Source organism: Haliotis rubra, unplaced genomic scaffold, assembly GCF_003918875.1.
Source record: "Haliotis rubra isolate DU_JTF1 unplaced genomic scaffold, ASM391887v1 Scf298, whole genome shotgun sequence".
Lineage (NCBI taxonomy): Eukaryota > Metazoa > Mollusca > Gastropoda > Lepetellida > Haliotidae > Haliotis > Haliotis rubra.
Window position 1 is genome coordinate 723,496 of NW_025766966.1, and position 25,621 is coordinate 749,116.

The 25,621-nt window shown below is 38.5% G+C and overlaps 2 protein-coding genes across 2 annotated transcripts in view; both read right to left on the reverse strand.

Moving 5' to 3' along the window:
* LOC124282305 (COMM domain-containing protein 10-like) overlaps positions 1 to 25,621 on the reverse strand; it is a 25,822-nt gene continuing 201 nt past the window's right edge. The window contains exons 2-8 of the mRNA XM_046718265.1: positions 25,057 to 25,147; positions 24,735 to 24,845; positions 23,120 to 23,191; positions 22,592 to 22,675; positions 22,327 to 22,437; positions 20,913 to 20,972; positions 1 to 751 (exon numbers count right to left, since the gene is read on the reverse strand). Of these exons, the coding sequence (XP_046574221.1) occupies positions 713 to 751; positions 20,913 to 20,972; positions 22,327 to 22,437; positions 22,592 to 22,675; positions 23,120 to 23,191; positions 24,735 to 24,845; positions 25,057 to 25,147 (568 nt within the window). The 3' untranslated portion in view covers positions 1 to 712. The remainder of the gene's footprint in view (positions 752 to 20,912; positions 20,973 to 22,326; positions 22,438 to 22,591; positions 22,676 to 23,119; positions 23,192 to 24,734; positions 24,846 to 25,056; positions 25,148 to 25,621) is intronic.
* LOC124282304 overlaps positions 18,836 to 25,621 on the reverse strand; it is a 22,005-nt gene continuing 15,219 nt past the window's right edge. Inside the window, exon 3 of the mRNA XM_046718264.1 lies at positions 18,836 to 18,846. The gene's annotated coding sequence lies outside the window, so the exon portion shown is untranslated. The remainder of the gene's footprint in view (positions 18,847 to 25,621) is intronic.

Consider the following 25,621-nt stretch of genomic DNA (forward strand, 5'->3'; position numbering starts at 1 on the left):
TGTAACTATGGTCCTATAGTATATGACTGTGATATGGCTACCCCAGCATGTAACTATGGTCCTTTATGACTGTGATATGGCTACCCCAGCATGTAACTATGGTCCTATAGTATATGACTGGAATATGGCTACCCCAGCATGTAACTATGGTCCTTTATGACTGTAATATGGCTACCCCAGCATGTAACTATGGTCCTATAGTATATGACTGTGATATGGCTACCCCAGTGTAACTATGGTCCTTTATGACTGTAATATGGCTACCCCAGCATGTAACTATGGTCCTATAGTATATGACTGGAATATGGCTACCCCATACTCTTTACTTATCAGCACTGGTACACAGTATTTTGGAAGGTCAATGTGTACCATCCCTACACAACATTCCAACTCTGTCATTCTATCACATTACTAATGGAATCAATTGGAGTATTTCATTAATATATTTTCTCCCAAACTCAATCACACTTTTTGTTAATAAATTGGAAAAACATAATCTAGCCTCTGCAATAAGAAAATATCCATGACTTGAGCTGCCACTTAAATCAGTTGGTGACAATTTTCCGCTCAGCTTGTCCAATTCCAATATCGCAGGAGTAACTTATTGCACGTCCATCAGTGGCAGCAGACTGCAACATTGGGACGCGGGTGATAAATACCGATATTGCTGTCTGTGCCTGTCACATGACCCATGTCTGTGTGTCTGCTATGTTCAGCTCAAGCCATCCAGTTGCTTCTGTATAACCTCCAACTGAAAGCAGAAAAACAGTGATGCAGGTAAAATTGAAACAAAATGAAGCGGAACATGGAAGATATGTGCCATGAATTCTCTAGCAATGTCTATGATTTACAGATGATAGAACACAATCATCCAGGTTACACAACACAACCTTCTCCTTCCATTGTTCAAATGCAGTGGTGGATCTTGGGAGGGGGTTTCATAGAGTTGGACAAGATCTTTTCACAAAAATTATGTATGGACCCAATGACACAACACCAGTGAAGGTTAGAATTCATCTACAGAAATCCATGCCTGTCGTAAGAGGTGACAAACGGGATAGGGAGGTAATTCTCACTGAATTGGTTGACACATGACATTGTATCCCAACAGCGTAATTCAATACTCATGATGTTAATCACTGGATTGTCTGGTCCAGACGCAATTATTTACATACCTCTATTGCTGAGCACGATGTTAAATAACAAACAACTAAACAATTGACACAAAGATCCAAACTGCTCTCCAAGATTTCCATCTGACAATATCAGCCATGCAGAGGACTTAATGTTCAAGCTATGAACAAAGGTCTAACCATCATTTGCTTGTTCTGAAAATGAACAGCTTCACCGGTGTAGGTAAAAGAGATGACATATGAGACGTCTTACTGCTGGTGTTGACACAACGTTGTTCAAAGGATTTATAACATTTATTCATTGAAAATGTCAACATTTTGGCAATTACTTTAGTGGGAAGGAGGGGATATGTCTCTAAACTGTCACATCAAACTTTTAAACCCAGTGATACTACTTACTGGGGGCAATATCAGGCGATGATGACAACCTAATCAATTGTGAACAGAACAGAGGAAAACATTACAATAACGATCTGTTCAAAAACTGATCTTATGCAAATCTTGAAAATATTCCTCCTAGAAGATGCCAGAACTGTCAAATCTGTTTGCAAAATTCAATAAATACATGCCATATTGGAATTTCTTCTTTAAAAATAACACCCTGCATATTGTGTCAAGTGTACAACAATTCCTAAAACAAAAATAGAGAAACACAACATTTTTTTTCTAAAAGAGGAGAGGCCAAGATGTCAAAACAGTTCATGTTTGTTCCCTCTAGGAAGAATACAGAGCAACACAGACACAATTATCAGTCATTCCGGTACCACCTCGAAACAATAAAATTCTTGTCAAAATTTCTGAAACCCTCTAAACTCATTCAGCTTAAATTGTTGAAGTTTTAAAAATCCTTTCTGCAGAAAAGGATATGGTAAAAACAGGGTGAGTGTATTGTTCTAATCAATCAGAGGTAACTCCGCCCTACCGCTGACATTGCCTTTTGTTTCACCTCCCGTTAAACAACACATCCTAGCCCTGTCGAGCTATGTCCCCTATTGACTAGACAAACGTGGTAATGGATTCACCATGAGGCTGCAGAGACCCTACACCATCTAGTCCTTGCTTCAAGGATAACTGACAACAGGGATGAAGAAATTTCCGAGCAACGGTCGCCACAAAAAAACTTAAGGGAAGTGTGGTACAACAATGGCATCATACACAACTATTTGTCAGGTGCATGCATTCAAGATCCCTTCCTTTGACACGATCCTGATGGCAGGAGAAAGCAAAAACTCTGAAACATCAACATGGCTCCTATTTTCAGGTTATGTGATACGAGATTGTCTCAAACAGGCTGACTTCTTGACAGGTTAACAATAACAGACAGTGAAGCGACTTTGACAGGGAATGATTAGACATGACACGATTAGGTTGCTGATAGCGGCAAAGAAAAGATTTCATTGATGTATGGATTCTGAGATCGATAATGAACATACACCATGAATGTCTGTCTTTCAGAGGATTCAATTCATGAGGGATTCTTCAAGAAAAACGAAGTGTAAACTTTGGGTGTTTTCTGTGAGTGGAGATGCATTTAGAAGCCCTATACTTCAACTGAAACAACAGGTCTAGTGATTGTTCCGTGATTATTTGATGATATTTTATACAGCTTAATTATGCCCTAAAACATCAGCATTATTTCATACGGACTCGGGGATTGCGAGCACTGTCACATTCTATAATATGACACAAATGTTGCTTATAAACGGCATGTGTTGACATAATGAGAAGAAATAAACAACCCTGTATAATGTTCCATGCCTGTGTGTTGTCAACAGTTAAACAATGTGGGTATTCATAAAGTGCACCAAATCCAGACCCTAAAGCATGCTAAAAATGCAAGGTGATTATATTTTAGTCTGTGCGAAAATATTTCAGCCTACTAGTTAAAAGATGCCAATTCGCCTCATCTCCAACAGATGTTGGACTTGATATATTGCCATTTATTGTCAAATTTAATTGGACTGAAGAACATTTACCAAACCAGGGCTTGCGACTGGTGTCTCAAGTCACAGACAGCTATGGCACTAGATGATGGTATTATCTTGACTACAGGCCAACAGCTTTGGATTCCACCTTTTTTGTCAATCTTTAGGAGCTGGTGATATTTTATATGATTTTTTAAAGAATAAATCATAATATCATTCAGTCCATGTCTCGAGTATATGCTTAAAGTCCACACTGCATTTTATACATTACACATGGATAAGCATAGGGCTGATTGACCTCAACATTTTCCTTTGGTATTACCTTTAGCTGAGTGAGTGAGTGAGTTTAGTTTTATGGTGCTTTTAGCAATATTCCAGCAATATCATGGCAGGGACACATGTGGGGAATCGAACCCGGGTCTTCGCATGACGAACCAACACCTTAACCACTGGGCTACCCCACTGCCCCTATTACCTTTTTAAGCAGAAATCATTTTCCACTGGAACCAAATATAATGCAAACTAATCTGCTGTATAATGAGTAAAATTTACTGTTCAATAATATAGCGAAGAAGATACTGATGAATGAAAATTCACATATGTGTGGCCTTAGCCCTCCATTTGATGAGTGCGTATCCTACTAATTGGGCATCCTGTTGTTTCAGAATTTGAAAAATGGATTTCGGTAGCACCAGCAAAAACATGCCAATCTATATGAGCAAGAATGTCTTGAACAAGTTCATCCTCATCCTTGTTCTTTCATGAATCTATTTCTTTAAAAATTATACAAATTGCCTACTTTTGTCAAAAAGCATTCTCAGGGGAAGGATTAATCATGCCACCTACTGGCATGACGACTGCATGGTGGGATGCTATTTGCCATATGACTCACTTTCAATGCATCTTATAAACCTTAGAATAGGGCTTAGCTAACAGAGTGGCAGGTTGTATAATACTACAGATATTTAAACACAGCTATTTCAAACCCAACCACAGATACCTCATATTCAAAATAAACTTAAAGTAAATTTATTGATTTCAGAAAAATATATAATAGCAACAAAAGAGGTAGTTAAAATATTACTGACAGATAATCAATAAAAATAACTTTTGGCAGATGTCTCATAGAGTTCCTAATGTGGAAACTCAGGGCTATGGAAAAATGCTTCCGTCATTAATGCATTAACCACTGAATACTTTCTTAGAAACATCACCATCATATTCTGGTTCAAACACTTCACGCAAACAATGTACATCAATAGAACTCACTACAAGAGCTCAGTATGAAGAACTTGCTTATATCACAGAAGAACGTTTACCTTAATCAGCACCTGCAGAGACTGAAAACAAATTCTTTCAAGGCATAATTCCTATCTATTACTACGATTTATTCTTAAATACCCTACACAAGACAAATACGTAGAAATAAAAAATACATTCAAACCCTTTTTCGAGTATGCTACAAGAATTTCATCCCATCACAGAGAAGTTTCAATGCATTTAGAAAAGTCTCATAACTTCTTTAACAGATCACACTGAATTCATCTCACAGACACTACAAAGTTGAAAAAATAATTAATTTAAAATCTAATTCAGATCACTTATCAGCAATCAATCAAGACCAATATGCTGGAAGTGGGAGCCCTCATTACAGTCAGCAGCATGTTACAGAGGAGGGCGCCAATTAAAACTGGCCTGAAATGATGCATGTTTTGCCTCATCTTTGACAGGGGACTACGTATTGATCAGAATCAACTCGATTCACATGACGAAAATCTAAAGTGTCGCCAAGGCTGCTCATTTCTGTTGGCAATTCTTTCTGCTGAACCTTCCCTGTCTACCTTCCTGGCCAACCTTCCAGCCCAACCCTCCACTGAACCTTCCCACTGAGCGTTCCTGATGAACCTTCCTGCTGAACCTTTCTTAAAAACCTTCAAATGAGCCTTCCTACTGAACCTCTCCCCTTAACCTTCCAGCTGAAACTCCCCCTGAACCCTTCTAATGAAACTTCCCCCTGAACTTTTCCCTTAACCTTCCTGCAGAAACTTCCCCATGAAACATCACCTGAACCTTCCTGCTGAACCTTCCTGCAGAAACTTTCAAATGAGCCTTCCTACTGAACCTCTCCCTTTAACCTCATGAAACTCCCCCTGAACCCTTCTAATGAAACTCCCCCTGAACATTCAAGAACCTAATCTGACTCAGAATAACCATACATGATTACACATGACATCCTGGGATAATATTCTAACCTGAACAAACAAGAATTGGCAGTTAAACAAGCTAGTGATTGATGGCATGATCAGCAAGCCATGTTGTAACCAATGCAGTCAGTCTGGTAACATCATACAGCCACTTCCACAGTCCTCACGAGTTACATTCGATTTTCACCAAATATTTTCAATACTATACCTTAAAAACAATAAGATACAGGAAAGTTTATTCTGAATCCATACCCAACCGTTAATATCAAGACAGCCATCTTTGATTCAGGATCCAAACATATCTACAATTGTGAACAAGCCCTTTGGCAGACTGGTCCTGTACCACCTCAAGGTAGAGAAGTTGGGACATGGAGGCTGAAGGCACATGGTTTTGTACAACTGACAAGCAATTACCACGGTAACTTGAAATTGCAGACAAATACAAAAATGGCTGCCAAGACGGACATTTGCTCCCTGGAAGCTACAGGACTGACGGTATGCCCTTATTGGAGTGATTGGCAGGACTGCAATCAGCTTTTAAAATTGAAGTTTTATGGTCAACATTGCAATGTCAGTCATGATCGTCCTTCGGTAATAATTGAAAAGCAATGAAAAAAAAGAAAATTATTATTGACTCTGGGTTTTTGTGGATTTTGCTGCACAAGGAAATGACTCAAGTGAAAATTGCCAAATAAGACTGAGTGATGGCATCAGCTGAAAAACAGTGTGACATATTGGCCTTTTATGGTTTAATGTGGTACCAGGTGAGCCAGATGGTTTCATCTGGTCACAGTAAAGAACAAGGGTTCTGACTGTCTATGACAAATCATGTCCAACTAAAACACACATGAAGTCCCCTGACTGGAATGTTTAAATTACATACATGTATGTCAAACATGGCTTTGTTGGTTTGTTAGTTGCTTAATGTAGTACTTGACAATAATTCCAGCAATATGACATCGGTCTGTGAATAATCGAGTCGGGACCAGACAGCCCAGTTATTGACCTTGTTAGCACTGATAGACACACTTGGGTGAGTGAGTGAGTGAGTGAGCGTGTGTGTATTGTATAACGCCACTTTTAGCAGTATTCCAGCAATATCACGAAACCTTTCTCTAAACCAAAATCTCGACACATTTTACCTGTTCAACATTACATATACACATATATAATATTTTCATCCTCAGCATTTTGGAAACATCATCTACAAAAAATAATGCTCCTAAATTTCAAGAGTATTAGACAGATATCTGCCACTATAATCTAAGTGTAGAATAATAATCTAGCTATTTTTACCAAAATATCAATAACTCTAAATCTAAACTCTATATCCTAGACCTATTCTATTAAGTTTCTGAACTAATCGGGGGGTTTTTAAGTTTCAATTTTCCAACACCACCATATTAGCATAAAAGCCACAAAAATATATCACTTTATAAAGTGCTAAAGATTACAAAAATAACAGCCTAAATACCTAAAAATATGAAATTACTATTTAATGTAGATTGAACCTAGCTACACCAGATGTGTTATCATGTTTTTCGTACACTGCTTCCACAATAAACAGGTCATTCAGTTGTAGTTCTTTTACTAAACCGTCTATTACTGCCATACAAAGGGCAAACGAAGAGGTGTCATAAAAATCACTTCCGCTCAAAAACAGCAATTTCATTCCAAGGAATTAAAAGCTCTCAGAAGTTTTATTTACGCCTGACAAGGCTTCACACCTGGCTTCACAATAACCAGATCTCAAGATGGCAGCATGCAACACATTTTACCATATGAACACACAGCACTTGACAAGAAATTAATCTTGTTACAAAAAGTAACTTTTTCAACCTGAGTGAATTTGACTCAGGAATATTGGCTCCAGTTTCCAAAGAGGCCGTATCTGTCCTCTTTCGCACTTACGTTTCCACTTGCGCTGGCAAAAAACAGCATTTTAATCGGGGAACTATGCTTCAGCACCATCCATCATGGCCAAGCATGTCAATAACATGAGCCTGGAACTTCCTCTACATTATCTCACTCTTAGGTAAATTAACTGTCATCCCCTACTTGATCAATTCACCAACATGGTGATTTATCATGGAAAACTCTGTCCAATCACCATCACAAACGATACAGAAATGCTTCATGGTCACAGTACGATGTAGTTCTGATTTGTCTACTTAAAGAGCTTTCAGTGTTATTGATGCGACTTAACTTTTGATTAGAATATCCACTGATTCCAGTTGGAGACTGAAAGTCATTGATTACTGGGATATGTTGTCATACCAATAGTATTCATGAAATATTATTGAACTCATACCACCTCAGCTTCATTTTTAAGGCACAAAATCAATGTAAGTACATAAAAGATAATAAAAAGTTGTTCTGTGAGTCATGTAAGTATATTTCAGTATGGTAGTTGATGGAGAACAAGTGTAGTAACATTCTGATATTAGCTTCGAGTTGATAGGTCTGTCGAAAATAGGATATCATATTTCTGCACTGTTGAGACTGGAACAATATGATCTCAAGTGTTGACCATCACATTGACAATAACTTGTGTACCAGCAACAATTGAATAAAAACATTTTTTTAGCAATTTGGATGTTTTACACAATTGTTTCTCTGAAAATGATAACAGGTTACATACATCTATTCAAAATTCAGTTTAACGGATTATCTGTCCTGTGAATGTTTTAAGATTTCCCATAATTTTGGACCAATACATCATTCATTCCTCGATGACATCATCTGTTACTTTCTTGAAAGGTGCTAATTCTCTAAACACCAATTAATAGTTGCTTCTTATTACAGCTGTATACAGAACCATCCCTGCTAACTCTGCTTTGGTTCACCAGTAATGTTTCTGTAAGACCACTTGCTGATTCTGCCCAGCAAATCATAGACACTTTGGTGTACGTAACCTAGCAAGTTTGTATTGTAATAGGTCCCTCAAGAATGGCTCATTTCCTTCAAAACGCTAATGACATAACACTACACTGATAGAATGCATCGTATTCGCCACAGCACCCAGCCCTAGATCGTGGCTTTTGACCAATTTCCGGTCCAGTCTTCACCAAGACAAAAAATTAAATGGCATCTCAATATTTTCCTCGTGTATGTTACATATTTTGTTCATTAAACAGTGAGTGAGTGAGTGAGTGAGTGAGTGAGTGAGTGGGTGAGTGAGTGAGTGAGTGAGTGAGTGAGTGAGTGAGTGAGTGAGTGAGTGAGTGAGTGAGTGAGTGAGTGAGTGAGTGAGTGAGTGAGTGAGTGAGTGAGTGGAGCTTTAAATAACTATGAAGATTATTTCAGTTATGGCATGTCAATCTTGTTGTTGGAGGAAAGATGAAGTGTAGCATGTCAAGTTTACCATAGAAAACGACAGAGAAGAATATAATTTCCAACCACCAACCATCGAAATGGTTTAAGTTTCATTTACATTTGAACTATGGTTGTTCATTACCACTTCCTTTCTGTGTATGACTTTAATAGTCACACTCTTTATCGATTATGTAACTGCCTGGGGCTTATATAATGGCAAATTCAGTATGCTAGAAAGTGCACAAAATTATTTATGATTATTTTCATTAATGTTTCATGTCTGTGCTCACAAGATACATCCATTAAATCTTAAGCACCATTTGTGCTCACAAAATGTTATATGTTGTGAAAAAATAACAAGATTTTGTCACCATAAAATAAGAACACACTCGTAAGAAACAAGTCAAACTGTCATTACAATGGTTCCAGCTGTTGCACTGAGATGAAAATTCATCTGACTAGAACTTGCCATTATTCTAGGGTCATGATAAAATATTGTGCCATGATGCCAGATGTAATCCCCACTGGCTAGCAAAATTTTTTGACATTTGTGTTTGTAAAGTATGATATGAAGCAGCACACTTTTGTACAGACCACGATCTCCAATCACCTAATGGTATTCACCTTTGACACTTTAAATTTCCAAACCAACAACATGTGTTTATTGTGACATACATCAGTATCAGTTAAGCACAGTGTTGAAAACCAAAGGATCATAATCAGACTGAATCTGGGATCCAAACTCAGAATCACTGGATCCTGTCAGTTCCATTATATCTGACAACTGTGCCACCCTATTCTCTCTAGCTCTTTAGACAGCTGGTGAATTACCATGAGTGTCAAACCTAACATACATTCAAAAATAGTATATACATACCGTACAATATGCCCTCAAATATTGTAATACACCCCTGGAAACCACTCCTTCAGAAATGCAAATTATTTTTATAACGATAAATAATTTGAATAGACATCCAGTTTTCATGGTTTTAAGAGGCATTTAGCATCGCTGATAATCTACTCAGCGTAACTGCAAGCTTTATGGAACCAGTTAAATTCTATGTGCCTAATAGAAAATACCAACAATCGATACCACGTCTATCACTTCCGTTTGTCTATCAGCTGGCATCATTTCTGCTGGTTAGTTAGCTATTCACCTCTTCAAAGAGAGGACCGTTCTATATTACATTATACACTAAGGCCATATGTACAGCTTCTTTCAAATAGCCAGCCTCCCAGGCAGTGTTTGAGGATCAATATTAATTGCTGCTATTACACCTCACTTAAATGTCATTTAAACCAATCAGACTAGGTCTTCACACATGGGCTAATTGGATTACCTAGTCATGCCAATCAAACAGAAAAAGGATGAGCAGCTTCACATTAGAAATTCTACTGATAGGAGATTAACATTTCTTTTCTCATATGGTAACTTTTGAAGCAAAGGCCATCAATGAATACAAGGAACCAACAAAACATGTACATTTACATTCTTTAACTACTAATCCATAAAAAGGCTCCAGAAATCAGATCTGTCTGCACATGAATATTGATTTTATCAGGCCAGTTATGAGATAATCAATTACTCATCTTCATCCCTGAGACAACAGTCTCACACTTAGCCTGCCATGCGATCATAAATATACAGACCACCATATGCTGGACTAACAGTGTTGCTCTTAGATTTCATTTCCAGGCCCCTTACCAAAGTTAATTGATTTTTGCAGCTATGCACATTCCATTCAGTTTCTGAAATGCATTGTCAGAAGCCAGCAAGATTGAGGGATTAATTCCCCCTGACTGGCATGGTCAATTTCATAAACAATCAGCTTTTTTTTCTAATTATGTTTATCACTTTTTGAAATCACTATCTAATAACCAATTAATTGACATCTTACCTAAACATATTAATTGTACAGATACGATGCTGGATGGTGGCTTTTGACTAAGATTGTGATCCACTGCCCATTACAAACGCTAATGAGGAACACATCATTACGTGTATGTCATTAGTGAGCTTACCAGTGGAAAATCAATGTGCAATGCTACATAATGGAAAAGAACATCAAAGTGCTGTCAAAATACAGATCACAACAGGGGAGTATGATAAACTGTATGCTGTGAGTCAGAGTAAACTGTTGGCGATCAGAGTAAACTGTAGTCTGTCAGAGTAAACTGTAGGTGATCAGAGTAAACTGTAGGTGATCAGAGTAAACTGTAGTCAATCAGAGTAAACTGTAGTCAATCAGAGTAAACTGTAGGTGATCAGAGTAAACTGTAGGTGATCAGAGTAAACTGTAGGTGATCAGAGTAAACTGTAGGTGATCAGAGTAAACTGTAGGTGATCAGAGTAAACTGTAGGTGATCAGAGTAAACTGTAGTCAATCAGAGTAAACTGTAGTCAATCAGAGTAAACTGTAGTCAATCAGAGTAAACTGTAGGTGATCAGAGTAAACTGTAGTAAACTGTAGTCAATCAGAGTAAACTGTAGGTGATCAGAGTAAACTGTAGGTGATCAGAGTAAACTGTAGTCAATCAGAGTAAACTGTAGGTGATCAGAGTAAACTGTAGGTGATCAGAGTAAACTGTAGTCAATCAGAGTAAACTGTAGGTGAATCAGAGTAAACTGTAGGTGATCAGAGTAAACTGTAGTCGATCAGAGTAAACTGTAGTCAATCAGATAAACAGAGTAAACTGTAGGTGATCAGAGTAAACTGTAGGCAATCAGAGTAAACTGTAATCAATCAGAGAGTAAACTGTAGGTGATCAGAGTAAACTGTAAGGTAAACTGTAGGCAATCAGTAGAGTGATCAGAGTAAACTGTAGTCAATCAGAGTAAACTGTAGTCAATCAGAGTAAACTGTAATAAATCAATCAGAGTAAACTGTAGGCAATCAGAGTAAACTGTAGGCAATCAGAGTAAACTGTAGTCAATCAGAGTCAATCAGAGTAAACTGTAGGCAATCAGAGTAAACTGTAGTCAATCAGAGTAAACTGTAGTCAATCAGAGTAAACTGTAGGCAATCAGAGTAAATTGTAGTCAATCAGAGTAAATTGTAGGCAATCAGAGTAAACTGTAGTCAATCAGAGTAAACTGTAGTCAATCAGAGAGTAAACTGTAGAGTAATCAATCACAGTAAACTAGTCAATCAGAGTAAACAAAGTAAACTGTAGTAAATCAGAGTAAACTGTAGTCAATCAGAGTAAACTGTAGGCAATCAGAGTAAACTGTAGGCAATCAGAGTAAACTGTAGTCAATCAGAGTAAACTGTAGTCAATCAGAGTAAACTGTAGTCAATCAGAGTAAACTGTAGTCAATCAGAGTAAACTGTAGTCAATCAGAGTAAACTGTAGTCAATCAGAGTAAGGTGATCAGAGTAAACTGTAGTCAATCAAGAATCAGAGTAAACTGTAGTCAATCAGAGTAAACTGTAGTCAATCAGAGTAAATTGTAGGCAATCAGAGTAAATTGTAGGCAATCAGAGTAAACTGTAGGCAATCAGAGTAAACTGTAGTCAATCACAGTAAACTGTAGTCAATCACAGTAAACTGTAGGCAATCAGAGTAAACTGTAGGCAATCAGAGTAAACTGTAGGCAATCAGAGTAAACTGTAGTCAATCAGAGTAAACTGTAGGCAATCAGAGTAAACTGTAGGCAATCAGAGTAAACTGTAGGCAATCAGAGTAAACTGTAGGCAATCAGAGTAAACTGTAGTCAATCAGAGTAAACTGTAAAGTGTAGTAAACAATCAGATTAAACTGTAGTCAATCAGAGTAAACTGTAGTCATCAGAGTAGTCAATCAGAGTAAACTGTATGTAGTTATTGAAAGTAAACTGCAGTCAATCTGAACAAGCTGCGGGCAATCTGAGCGAACAACTGCGGATCACACCTGACTGTGATCAGTCAGACTAAACTGCTCCCCTACAATACTATGTCAAAGGCTAATTAGATATACTGACACTAAAGTAATTTCTACTTTGTCTCAAATTCCAAAATTCACTGATATCAGATCAAAAGAGTGTTAGATGCAGATTTTCACATTCATTTTGGATACAATGTCATAACATTTCAACATTCTGAACCATACATATTATTTGAGAAATCTTTTTTAAAATAATTTTCAAATATTGCGTCCATAAGGACACACTGGATTTTCGTTTGGGGGTCCTTCATCAAATTTCTGCGTCCAATACGCAGGAATCCCGCTTCCCGTAAACCCTGCATTCAGTAATCTCACCCACTGCTAGCTAAAAGCACCACATAGCTAAAAGCACAGGAATTGGACACCTACTGATGAAGCATTATCTCCCATTAAAGGTTACAAAAAATGGCATGATTCAAAACATTTGATAAACAAAAACAGCTGAATTCTGAATCCATGTCTTCAACCCTTCCCTGACAAGTCCTGGCAAGAATTGCAAATGATATCAAGTCATGTGTCGTAGCATGACAAGCCCTTTCCAACCAGCAGTCAACACTTTGTCGGAGAGTAGTCCTCAGATGCACATCACCAACAACCTCACACAAGATTGATGGCCTCGTCCAGTAGGATGTGACACCACAAAATTACACCTTTCCCTTTCTAGTGATCTTTTTCCTTACAATTTCACTGATTGCTGTGTCAACTTCTCTATAGTGTGGCGTCACTATGACAATCGACAATTGATGAAAATCCCCAAACTGGCTCTGGCTGGTAAATTATACTGTCATGAGCTCTGCTAATCATTCAATGCAGTTACATTCAGTTTCACAACAAGTTCTTAATGTCTGCCTCTTAACCTGCCTGATGCCATCATGGTCAGACTATCGAAAATTAATGTCAGGGCTTCGGCCAATTGAGGCAGCATTCAAACGTAACTCCTTTTGAAAGGCCATTTTTTTATAGTTCTAACAGAGCACATAACTCCAAATCATTACTTCAAAGAAATTCACAATGTCTTTAAGAATTAAATCAATCCACATGATTCAACCATGTCATCACTTACCAAACATTGTTCAGATATTTTGCTTTCACATCCTACGTTCTGTCACATACACTTTGGTCAGAGTATTACCAGGGTGACCTGAGTGCTAACAGATGTATCATAGTCCCTGTTGCATCCCAGCCCGGTCCCTGTTGCATCCCAGCCCCTGTCCCTGTTGCATCCCAGCCCCTGTCCCTGTTGCATCCCAGCCCCTGTCCCTGTTGCATCCCAGCCCCTGTCCCTGTTGCATCCCAGCCCCTGTCACATCCTAGTCCCAGTTGCATCTCAAGTCCCTATTGCATCCCAGTCCCTATCTCTGTTGAATGCCAGATTCTGTTGCATTCAAGCCCGGTCCCTGTTGCATCCCAGCCCCTGTCCCAGTTGCATCCCAGTTCCTATCTCTGTTACATCCCAGTCCCTATCTCTGTTGCATCCCAGTCCCTGTCACATCCTAGTCCCAGTTGCATCTCAAGTCCCTATTGCATCCCAGTCCCTATCTCTGTTGAATGCCAGATTCTGTTGTATCCCTGTCCCTATCTCTGTTGCATCCCTGTCCCTATCTCTGTTGTATCCCTGTCCCTATCTCTGTTGCATCCCAGTCCCTATCTCTGTTGTATCCCAGTCCCGTATCTCCCTGTTGTATCCCTGTCCCTATCTCTGTTGCATGCCAGTCCCTATCCTGTTGCATGTCCGTTGTATCCCTGTCCCTATCTCTGTTGCATCCCTGTCCCTATCTCTGTTGCATCCCTGTCCCTATCTCTGTTGTATCCCTGTCCCTATCTCTGTTGCATCCCTGTCCCTATCTCTGTTGCATCCCTGTCCCTATCTCTGTTGTATCCCTGTCCCTATCTCTGTTGCATCCCTGTCCCTATCTCTGTTGCATCCCTGTCCCTATCTCTGTTGTATCCCTGTCCCTATCTCTGTTGTATCCCTGTCCCTATCTCTGTTGTATCCCTGTCCCTATCTCTGTTGCATCCCTGTCCCTATCTCTGTTGCATCCTTGTCGTTGTATCCCAGTCCCTATCTCTGTTGCCATCCCAGTCCAGATCTCTGTTGTATCCCTGTCCTATCTCTGTTGCATCCCTGTCCCTATCTCTGTTGCATCCCTGTCCCTATCTCTGTTGCATCCCTGTCCCTATCTCTGTTGCATCCCTGTCCCTATCTCTGTTGCATCCCATGTCCCTATCTCTGTTGCATCCCAGTCCCTATCTCTGTTGCATCCCTGTCCCTATCTCTGTTGTATCCCTGTCCCTATCTCTGTGTTGTATCCCTGTCCCTATCTCTGTTGTATCCCCCTATCTCTGTCCCTATCTCTGTTGTATCCCTGTCCCTATCTCTGTTGAATCCCTGTCCCTATCTCTGTTGTATCCCTGTCCCTATCTCTGTTGTATCCCTGTCCCTATCTCTGTTGTATCCCTGTCCCTATCTCTGTTGTATCCCTGTCCCTATCTCTGTTGAATGCCAGATTCTGTTGTATCCCTGTCCCTATCTCTGTTGCATCCCAGTCTCAGTCCCTGTTGAATGCCAGTCCCTGGGTACATTGGTAGTGCTCATGATGCTGATCACCGGATTGTCTGGTCCGGGCTCGACTACATACAGAACACCATCATATAGTTGGTATATTGCTGAGTGAGGTGTTAAACAACAATCAGATCAGATGAATAATGGATAGCAACTATTACATGGAGACCTATCCACTCCTAGCCATAGCAACTTGCTTGGCAGAACCAGTAACCACAAATCAAATATTGCCTCATTCTGTTTAGTGTCCATGTTGACTTTCCTACTTGGCAATGCAACACATCTCTCTCAGTCTCTCTCTCACTACCATACCTTCCCTGAGTGGCATCAAGAAGTTGGTTTGATGGACAAAGACAAGTTCTCATGGATAAACAACTTATTTAACACAAAATAAGTGACGTGGAAAGACAGCACACTTAAAATTGCCTCAACTGTAATAAAGAAGTCGTTTATCCATAAGTAACTGTATGCAGCTCAGTATTGTGTGTTGCTGCTCAACTCTGCCAAATGATGCTTTGCTAAAAAGTAGATCATGCTTCACATTGTGACAAAACCTACACAATATGAAGTGTGAGGATCTTGGTGGGTGTCACCGGAGTAAGGCTGTGAGTTGGCTTCTAGTGACTTTGTTCAAGAGGCATTTAAACGGAGACATGGCTCTGGACATTTAGCCCAAAGAGTGAGTAAGTGAGTTTAGTTTTACACCGAATTCACCAATATTCCAGCTATATGGCGGAGGTCTGTAAATAATCGAGTCTGGACCAGACAATCCAGTGATCAACAGCACGAGCATCGATCTACACAATTGGGATATGATAACATGCATCAACTAAATCGGCTAGCCTGACCACCTGATCCTGTTAGTTGCCTCTTATGACAAGCATGGGTTGCTGAAGTCCAATTCTAGCCCGGACCTAAATGGGTTAGGGGCTTGCCACTCTCTGGACAGACCCCTGTCCACTAGACCACAATGGCAGTCTGTCTGGCTGTAGATGTGACATAGACAGCAGAGCAATGTCTCAATGTCAAACGCAGCCCTAATTATAACACCTAGCTCTGGACTGATATAGAAGTCTGTGGTCCACAGATTCCCTTTCACAGAGCTAATGATATCCTAAACAACTGATTTGATGCAATTACCTTTCTTTCATATCGATGTGAGCAAACTTCAATACAAGCTGTCATTTCACTGACATTATTCATTCGCTGATCCACCTCAAGAGAAAAACTCCAAATTGAATTAACTTTAATAAGATAAAACATGAACAAATACCATTTCTTCTAAATAACCTTAGTGCTTTAATTTGCTTTGCCATGTTTTAAAATAATTAATATTTTCAATTTCTACAGCAGGATGAAGAAATGCTCAAACCACTGTGATTTCCTGAATAGGATCAAAAGCAACAAGCCAATTTACATCCAATCTCAGCTGATCTTTTCCCAGCTTATCAAAAGCCCCGAAGGCTCCAGTGATTGCTGCAGTTCCATACAGGTGTGCAAATGCCAATTATGTAATCATTCATCATATTCCCAGAAGCACTGATTACGTTTCTCTAGACTGAAAGAAAAGGGGTCTTTCATTCCACTGGATCTGAGGGAGTTGGTGCACAAATTATCACAGCAATATCTCAGATATCTGACAGGCAGATATCAATTTCATCATATCATTATCCTACAACACAATATGTATCTGAACAGGTAATATTTTTCTTTCCCACCTAATGTCCTAAATTGTTCAGACAACATCTTCCAGAATTCAAATTATCCTGGAAATTGCTGGCTTACAATATGTTCTGTTCTGTTTCAGAATGAGGCCATGTTTAACAGGGTAACAATGTTGTGATGTCAAATTTCAATCTGCAGAGAGCCAAATGTGCCTTGCTGCCATGACCAGATATTGATTTCTGGATGGTATCTAACAAATATGTAAATCATTAAGTGATATTAGTATTTCAGATGTATGATATCACTATACAAGCTATTTCTTGTATCTTATCTTGATCAACACATCTGATACATCATATATACATCCCTTTTTCAGCTACATGATATCAGTATATCACCCAAACCATATAAATATTTATGCTATATGATATTGATATCTCAGGTACATATCAATATCTCAGTTTTATGAGGTAAATATCTCAGCCTTATAATATTGATATTAAATGTTAAATGTTATCAGTATATCAGTTATATCTTATTATCTCAGTTCTATTACATTAATATTACAGTTATATGATATAAAAATCTAATGTATATAACATATCAATGTCTCATCAATTTCATATCGGAATCTCAGGTAATCTCAGGTATATCATATGAAAATTTCAGCTATGTGATATGAATATCTGTGCTCTAACATATTAATATCTCAGTTTTATCATATAAATATTACAGCAATTAACAGTAACTAGTGTTGGAATCCATATCATATCATTATATAACTTTATCATATCAGCACGTGGCTTACCATACCAATATATGTGGTACATCATACCTATGTGTGAGCTGTGGCATACCTATGTCTGAGCTTTATCATACCTACATCTGAGCTATATCAAACCTATGTCTAAGCGATGTCATACCTATGTCTGAGCTATATCATACCTATATCTGGGCTATATCATACCTATGTCTGAGCTATATCATACCTATGTCTGAGCTATATCATACCTATGTCTGAGCTATATCATGTCTAAACTATATCATACCTATGTCTAAAGCTAAATCATACCTATGTCTAAGCTAAATCATACCTATGCTAAAAATCATACCTATGTCTGTCTCATAGTCTAAGCTAAATCATACCTATGTCTGAGCTAAATCATACCTATGTCTGAGCTAAATCATACCTATGTCTGAGCTATATCATACCTATGTCTAAGCTAAATCATACCTATGTCTGAGCTAAATCATACCTATGTCTGAGCTATATCATACCTATGTCTGAGCTAAATCATACCTATGTCTGAGCTAAATCATACCTATGTCTAAGCTAAATCATACCTATGTCTAAGCTAAATCATGTCTGAGGCTATGTCATACCCTATGTCTGGCTAAATCATACCTATGTCTAGGCTAAATCATACTAAATCATACCTATATCTAAGCTATATCATACCTATGTCTAAGCTAAATCATACCTATGTCTAAGCTAAATCATACCTATGTCTAAGCTAAATCATACCTATGTCTGAGCTATATCATACCTATGTCTAAGCTAAATCATACCTATGTCTGAGCTAAATCATACCTATGTCTGAGCTAAATCATACCTATGTCTAAGCTAAATCATACCTATGTCTAAGCTAAATCATGCCTATGTCTGCTGGCTATCATACCTATGTCTAAGCTAAATCATACCTATGTCTAAGCTAAATCATGCCTATGTCTGAGGCTAAATCATACCTATCATACCTATGTCTAAAGCTAAATCATACCTATGTCTAAGCTGGAAGCTAAATCATACCTATGTCTGAGCTATGTCATACCTATGTCTAAATCATTTTCTATGTCTATAATCTAAAGCTTCATATCATCCTATGTCTGGCTATATCATGCCTATGTCTAAGCTAAATCATACCTATGTCTGAGCTATATCATACCTATGTCTAAGCTAAATCATGCCTTATCATATATGTCTGAAGCTATATCATACCTATGTCTGAGCTATATCATACCTATGTCTAAACTATAGCATACCTATGTCTGAGCTATATCAAACCTATGTCTAAGCTAAATCATACCTATGTCTGAACTATAGCATACCTATGTCTGAGCTATATCATACCTATATCTGAGCTGTATCATACCTGTGTCTAAACTACATCATGTCTGAGCTATATCATACCTATATCTGAGCTATATCATACCTGTGTCTAAGCTACATCATGTCTAAGCTGATATCATCCTGTGTCTAATACATCATGTCTGAGCTATAGGGCCTGTTGGTCTCAATGTCTATCGCTATTTCTGGTACAAAGCTGGTTCCCATGTCTAAGCTATCCTTTAAGCGCTGGCAACTTGGTCGATATGCGCTAGATGGAGCGTAGCTTACATCCGGATGGATGCGTACCAGATTTCCGGTGACAAGTGTATGTTCAAGAACCAGTTCTGGTTCCAAATTGCACGACCACCAAATAGGACTTTACTAGACCAAGTGTACAACCATGCTTAGCTGTCACAGCTGTTGACAGTCATAATAGTTGGCTAATTTGGGGATGGTTAGATCAGAAATTTGTATCACTGCAAGGATTATCGGTCAACTGACAACCATGAGACCATTCGAAAGGTATGAAACGTTGTTTGTCACTGGAAGTAGTAAGGTCTCACGAAGTGCAGTGACCTACTTGCAGGCCCTATATGGTATCAGTATCTCAACTGTATCAAATCAATACGCCTGATTACTATTTCAGGCATAACTCTTCCATCGAGCAGTGTTTGCATGGATGCGGAAACTGGTTAACACAGTCACTGTGCAGTGTTTGTGTGGATGAGTGTACAATGACAGCTTACTGATAAAACAGACAAGTAAAAACTGTAGTTTGATCACAATCAGCTTCCAGACTGTCAGACATTATTCCCTTTCAACATTCAGTGGCTAATTCACATTATCAGGAAGAGTTAAATTGATTCGAAACCTGTCAAAAGCAGCTTTCTGGAAGAATATATCTTTTTAGATGATTTGTATATTGTCACAATATAATATTGCCACTTACAACATATTTTCAATAGCAGAAGATGCTTGGTACTTTGTCTACACAGAAAGTATACATTTCTTTTTCTGTTTGCTATAAATGTACAATATTGGTCTAAGGGAGGTAACTCTCCCATGAAAGCTTTAAAGGAGCACTGTTGTGCTTTCATAAATCTAAAAGCTAACCTTTTGGATTGACTCTCATAGCAAGTACATACAACACCTATTCACAATATTTCATTATGTAAGAAACAATAGAAAGATATAAATAAATTTTAGTTTCACATGTTTCAAACAGTGTTTAGAAATATCATCTTTATTACCTTACCTTACTGTTCAGTGTCACCCTCAGCTATATTTGAGCTATATTACAAAAGTCTGTCAAAAGTCTGGACCAGACAAACCAGTGATTGATATTATGAGTACCTATTGAGTATCAAGTACATTTTGACATGCTCACAACCAAGTTGGTGCCTGACGACTTGATTCTTTAAGTTGCCTCGAATATATGTGTCAGTGGCTTGTGACCTGAGGTGTGTTCAGACAGGTGTGTTCAGAACTGCGAGTGCCCGCGCTACTGCTTCCCATGAGTGCTCGCATTGGCCCTGAACGGACGCGAGCGCTTGGTTACACTAAACCATTTGTGACCAACTCGTGTTATTCCGGGACAAGCCGAATAGCTTCTTGTCTTCTTGTTAGAGGTTACGGAAAGGGGCGAGTGTTGGCGAATGACATTAAACATGGTCGCCATTTTGGTTCGCTTGGCGAGGCAGCTGTAAGGATGGTTCGCGTGAGCGCGGGTGCTCGAACGGGGACAGGCGTTCAGGATCAAGTGCTCGCTAGCGTTCATGGGCACTCGCGGTTCTGAACATGCTTCTGGTCTCCCCATGGGGCTGGAGCATATTCACCCCATTTTGTACCATGGCAACATTTTATGAGAGGCAAATGTAGAGTTGTACAACTGAGATAGAAGTGGACTGTGAATGACTGTTGTAAGTGAGCACACAACATATTGATGCCTCATGCATGAGTAACTAAGTTCAAGTCTGGATAATGTACACAATATCAGGATAACCTAATCAATGTTTATTTCGTCATTAACCTTCCCACAAAATGTTGAATCTTAGTTGGACAACAAACAGAACATACCTGACTGTAGAACTTGTAAAGTTCATCATGGGAAAATTCTATTCGGATCTTTTCTTTTTCCTGAAATTCAAGCATTCATAATGTTATTCTTGAAATAAACAAATGTTTGAGTTACAGAAATAACAAAACTTGTTAAAATAAAATAAAAAAAACAACAGACAGAAATAAATGATAATTTTGAAAACATATCTACATTTTCTTGCTTATTCTCCCATTCACAATATGTTATCTTATTCACAATATTTCACTTATATTATGGCATATAAGTTTAGAAAAGGAGGAACCCTTGAAATGACTCAGGTTACTTTGGCACACATTTAATGAAACCCATTACCTTGATGCTGCCAACAAACCAAGTATATTCTTCAGTGCAAATATATGTTTCAAACAAATGAGCATAATTAAGCGGAACAAGTCAGTACATCTTATATGAGTTAGCCACCCACTCCTCTGTGAATTATGTTATAGTTCTATCTTTCAGAGATGCTGTGAGGCTACCATCATGGGTTTTAAGATGGTCACATACCGTATATTACCGTAAATAAGCCAACCCTAACTTGACCCTTAAAATCAGTGTCAAAGCGTATGTTTTCGGTGTTAAGCTATCGCGCACGCGCCGCGCGCGAGCATATGCCTTGCGCGACGCGCGCGCCGCGCCGCGCCGCGCCGCGATGCTTGCGCGCGCCCACGCACACACGCCACACACACACACGCACGCCGCGATGGGATCCTAATCGCGGCACGCTCTGACGCACAAGACAACGACGCGCCTGTTACGCGACGCACGCCGGATGTTGACCACAAGAAACAGGCAGTTACCGTCCTGGTTAAACGTATATGTTTGGTGAAAATAGTATCTAATAAAGATTTTACTGACCCATAACGTAGGAACCTGTGTTTGTTTTCTTTTTAATATCATGACGATCACTGATGGTATCAACAACGAGACGGTAATTTTACTCTTAATGTTAAAAATATATTATATTAACTGCAGTGAAATCGTATCCCTCTGATATTTATAACTTCGGCCCACATTATTCACAGCAATCACTTACATACTGCATCTAGCTACTCACTCACGGTACCTACTTGTGAAATGGATCAAGGAATTCTCACAGATTTATGTTACAGATTTAAGGGTAGGTGTAAATATAAGGACATACTATTATTACTTGGTGTCTGACATTGTCATCATCAAAGTAAAAAGATGACAAATAAAGAGCCACTGAAGGATGTGGTTAAGGGTTTTTAAGTTTGAAAATAAAGTCTATTTAAGATCAAGTAAAATTTCATTTTTAAAACTGAATATGGCAAAATAACCAAAATTAACAAAGCTGTATTGAAGTTGTTGAGTACAAGAACTGAAACAAAACAAAATCCAGTCAAAGGGAGATAACTCCTCTTCACACCTTACCTCAGTTGCCTCATCACCAACTTTAAGTTCAAATAAAGCATTTGGTGACTTTAATTTAGTTTTATTTGACTGCGCCATCTGCAAGTTTAGTCGCCAGTTAACAGCCTCAAGCTGAAATGAGACCAAATGAACATTTAAGATACACACATATACCAATTCTATACCAATACCAATCTAATGTATCTAAATATGGGATATTCTTCCCTTGGCAAAAAATGAAGACATAATGTATATCAAATTGACATAGTTACAGATGGCCTCGCACCTGTTTAGGCACCAGAGTTCTCTCCCTTAGCTTCTGTACGGTCTCTTTGGCACAACTTGTCCACTTCTCTACAATGGCCTGAACCTGTAACAAACAGCTCAATGTAATCGCACAGGGTAACCCAGAGGTTAATGATGAAGGCCCAGTTTTGATCAATAGCACAGGTACAATGTGAAGCCCATTTCTGGTGTCCCTTTCCATCATATTGAATTAATATTGTTAAAAGCGTCACTATAGTCAAAGTCAGTCACTCTGATTGGGACATTGTCCATCTCCATGTCCATTTTCCAGAAAGGTGGAGGGGTGCAAACGATGACTTTTTGAGACATATATCAAGCATTTTCCACATTTGGAAGCTATTATGGTGTTTTGGAAACTAAATTTAAACATACTAACAACACTACTTTTTCAAGAAACATACACGACAACTCTAGTAAATCTGCCAAAAACACCCTCTTCATTAACCATTACTAGCAGGGGATTCAAGGAACATGTACATAGGTATTTTAATCAATCATCAGATCTCACCTTGTCATCATCTATCTCCAGCTGCTGCAGCTGGCTTGTGAGGACTGCTGGTTTTGCCGTGTGGTACGCAGCCTGCAAATCAGGAGACACCAATGTTAGAAACAGACACAAGAAAATGATATTTGTTGGTAAAATATCAAAACAATTGTCATGACTGAATCAAACACTGGCTAGATGATCACTGGTGATACTAACATGTATGACATGTGAGCAGTTACTTTGAGACAAACATGCCTTAAGCTTGGTTTGACTGTCTCAAGGGTTTTGTCTTACATGGTTTCAATTTTGGGTAACATTACATTGCCTCATTCGGTGACTGGGAGTAAACGTTTCTTCAGGCGGCTATGGACTCATATTTGCCATTACTAAGACCAGTATGGACCATTTGCTTACCTATATCAGCCTTGGATAATTGCAGGGGCCATAAATACAACATAGCTTAAAAATAACTGAAGATGGGTTACACATGCTATCCTTCATAAGCTTAATCTTGAACTTCAATAACATTTATCATCGATGTCATATCTTCACTCCAAAAATGTCACAGTTGAGGTTTTTCAGTTACTATTTCTTCTGATCATTTTGGGGCATTTTTTCACTGAATCACCAATAAACATGATAAACAGGTAGAAAATGTGTTCACAACTGATTGTTGTGTAAAGCTTAGTAAACAAGACAATGTGATATTAATGTTGTGATTTACCAGTCAATGTAATCTTGGTGGTCCAGGTAGGAAAACTACTGTGCATACAGGCCCTTTACAGTATTTTGTTATGTCCAAAATTGAAAATTATGTATGAACTTTTCTTGAATTTCCCAATCACTGTATGTAAATAATAATCAAATTTCCTTCTAATAAGGTAAAACACATTTGTATTTCAATAACATATGGTTACACTAAAATTTCCTTTATGCTTGATTGATATCAAACAAAATCAATTTTGAGAAGTTTCAATCGATCCATATAATTACAACAGTTCTGAATTTGATGAACAAAGCCTATTTCATTCATCTACATGAGGTTCCATGCTCTTCCTGTTGTAACCATGCATGCAACACAGTTCTAGACCTGTGAAGACCTGGGTTAGAATAGGTCTTCAGTAACACATGCTTATCATAAGACGCAACTAACAGGATTGGGTGGTCAGGATTGCTGACTTGGTTGACACGTCATCTTATACCAATTGCGTAGAGCGATGCTCATGCTGTTGATCAATGGATTGACTGGTCCAGACTTGGTAATTTACAGATCACCGCCATATAGCTAGTATATTGCTCAGTGCAGCGTAAACAACAAGCAATCCAAAATCTTACAGTTTTATGGATTTATTGCTGAGAACAGTTGTCAATGGTCTTGTAAAACATTATAAGGAGTCATGAACATGTCACTTACAGTTTCACTTGCTAGGTCGAAGGGTATCCAAATCACAATGGCAAAAATCTGACATATGGCACTGCATCATGTCCTTTTTATCATAACATGTGCTCTTTTCCTCATCAGTTAAGAAGGGATGCATACCACTAACAATAAAATATACATTGCAGTATCGTAATACTAACATGTAAATCATCCATCATTCAATCAACAAACACTACAATATAAGTTTAAGCTCACCTGTTGTAATATAAATTCAAGTGTTTCTAAAACAAGTTCAAGATCAGGGGCAGACAACTCAAATGTTGACTGGAGTTTTTCTTCTTCTTCTTCACTGAATGTTCTCTCATCCTGGAATCATACAAAATGTCAATCACTTGTCATTAAGTGGAATCATTAGGTTTATTTTTCACTCCTTACTTGTCACGTAGCAATATATGCAGAAGCATGACTGGAATTGTGCAGATAAAAGTGTTCAGTTTCTGTCGTCTCTCATGAATTCCAAAAGGAAGGATGACAAGGATTACATTGATAGTGATCTCATTTAGGTATACACACAAACCTTCAAGTGCAGCTTCTGTAAGATGCGGTTTAAGAGCAATGGAAATTTCGATGAAGCCAAATCATTTATGATCCCAACTGCTTTCTTGATGCTGCAAGAGAGTGTGCAAATAATAAATAATATGAAATTCAAGTGAAAAACTGATCAACCTGAGAGAGGGTGGGGGTGGGGTGGTGGGGGGGGGTGATGATGATGATTTTAAGGGGGTGGGGGTGAGGTGTCACCCATTTTGTTCTGAGGAGGTAGGGGTCATCAATTTTGTACACATGTACTAGGGGGGTGGTAATTGATTTTGTACATGATATGCAGGGGGGTCACTTACTTTGTACATAAATACTAGGGGGTCATTCACATTGTATAAATGCTTCTCCATAAAAATCATCATCACCACCCCACCCACCAACCCCAATACATAAATTATGAACGGTCCCCGAGAGCCAAGCTTGTTCCAGGATATTTTTGATAATAGAATTGAGACTTTTGAAAACTGATGAACCTAATGTGGATAGCAAATTGAGAGGTGATCATAATATGCTCTGTGAGTGTAATGGGATAGGGATGTCAT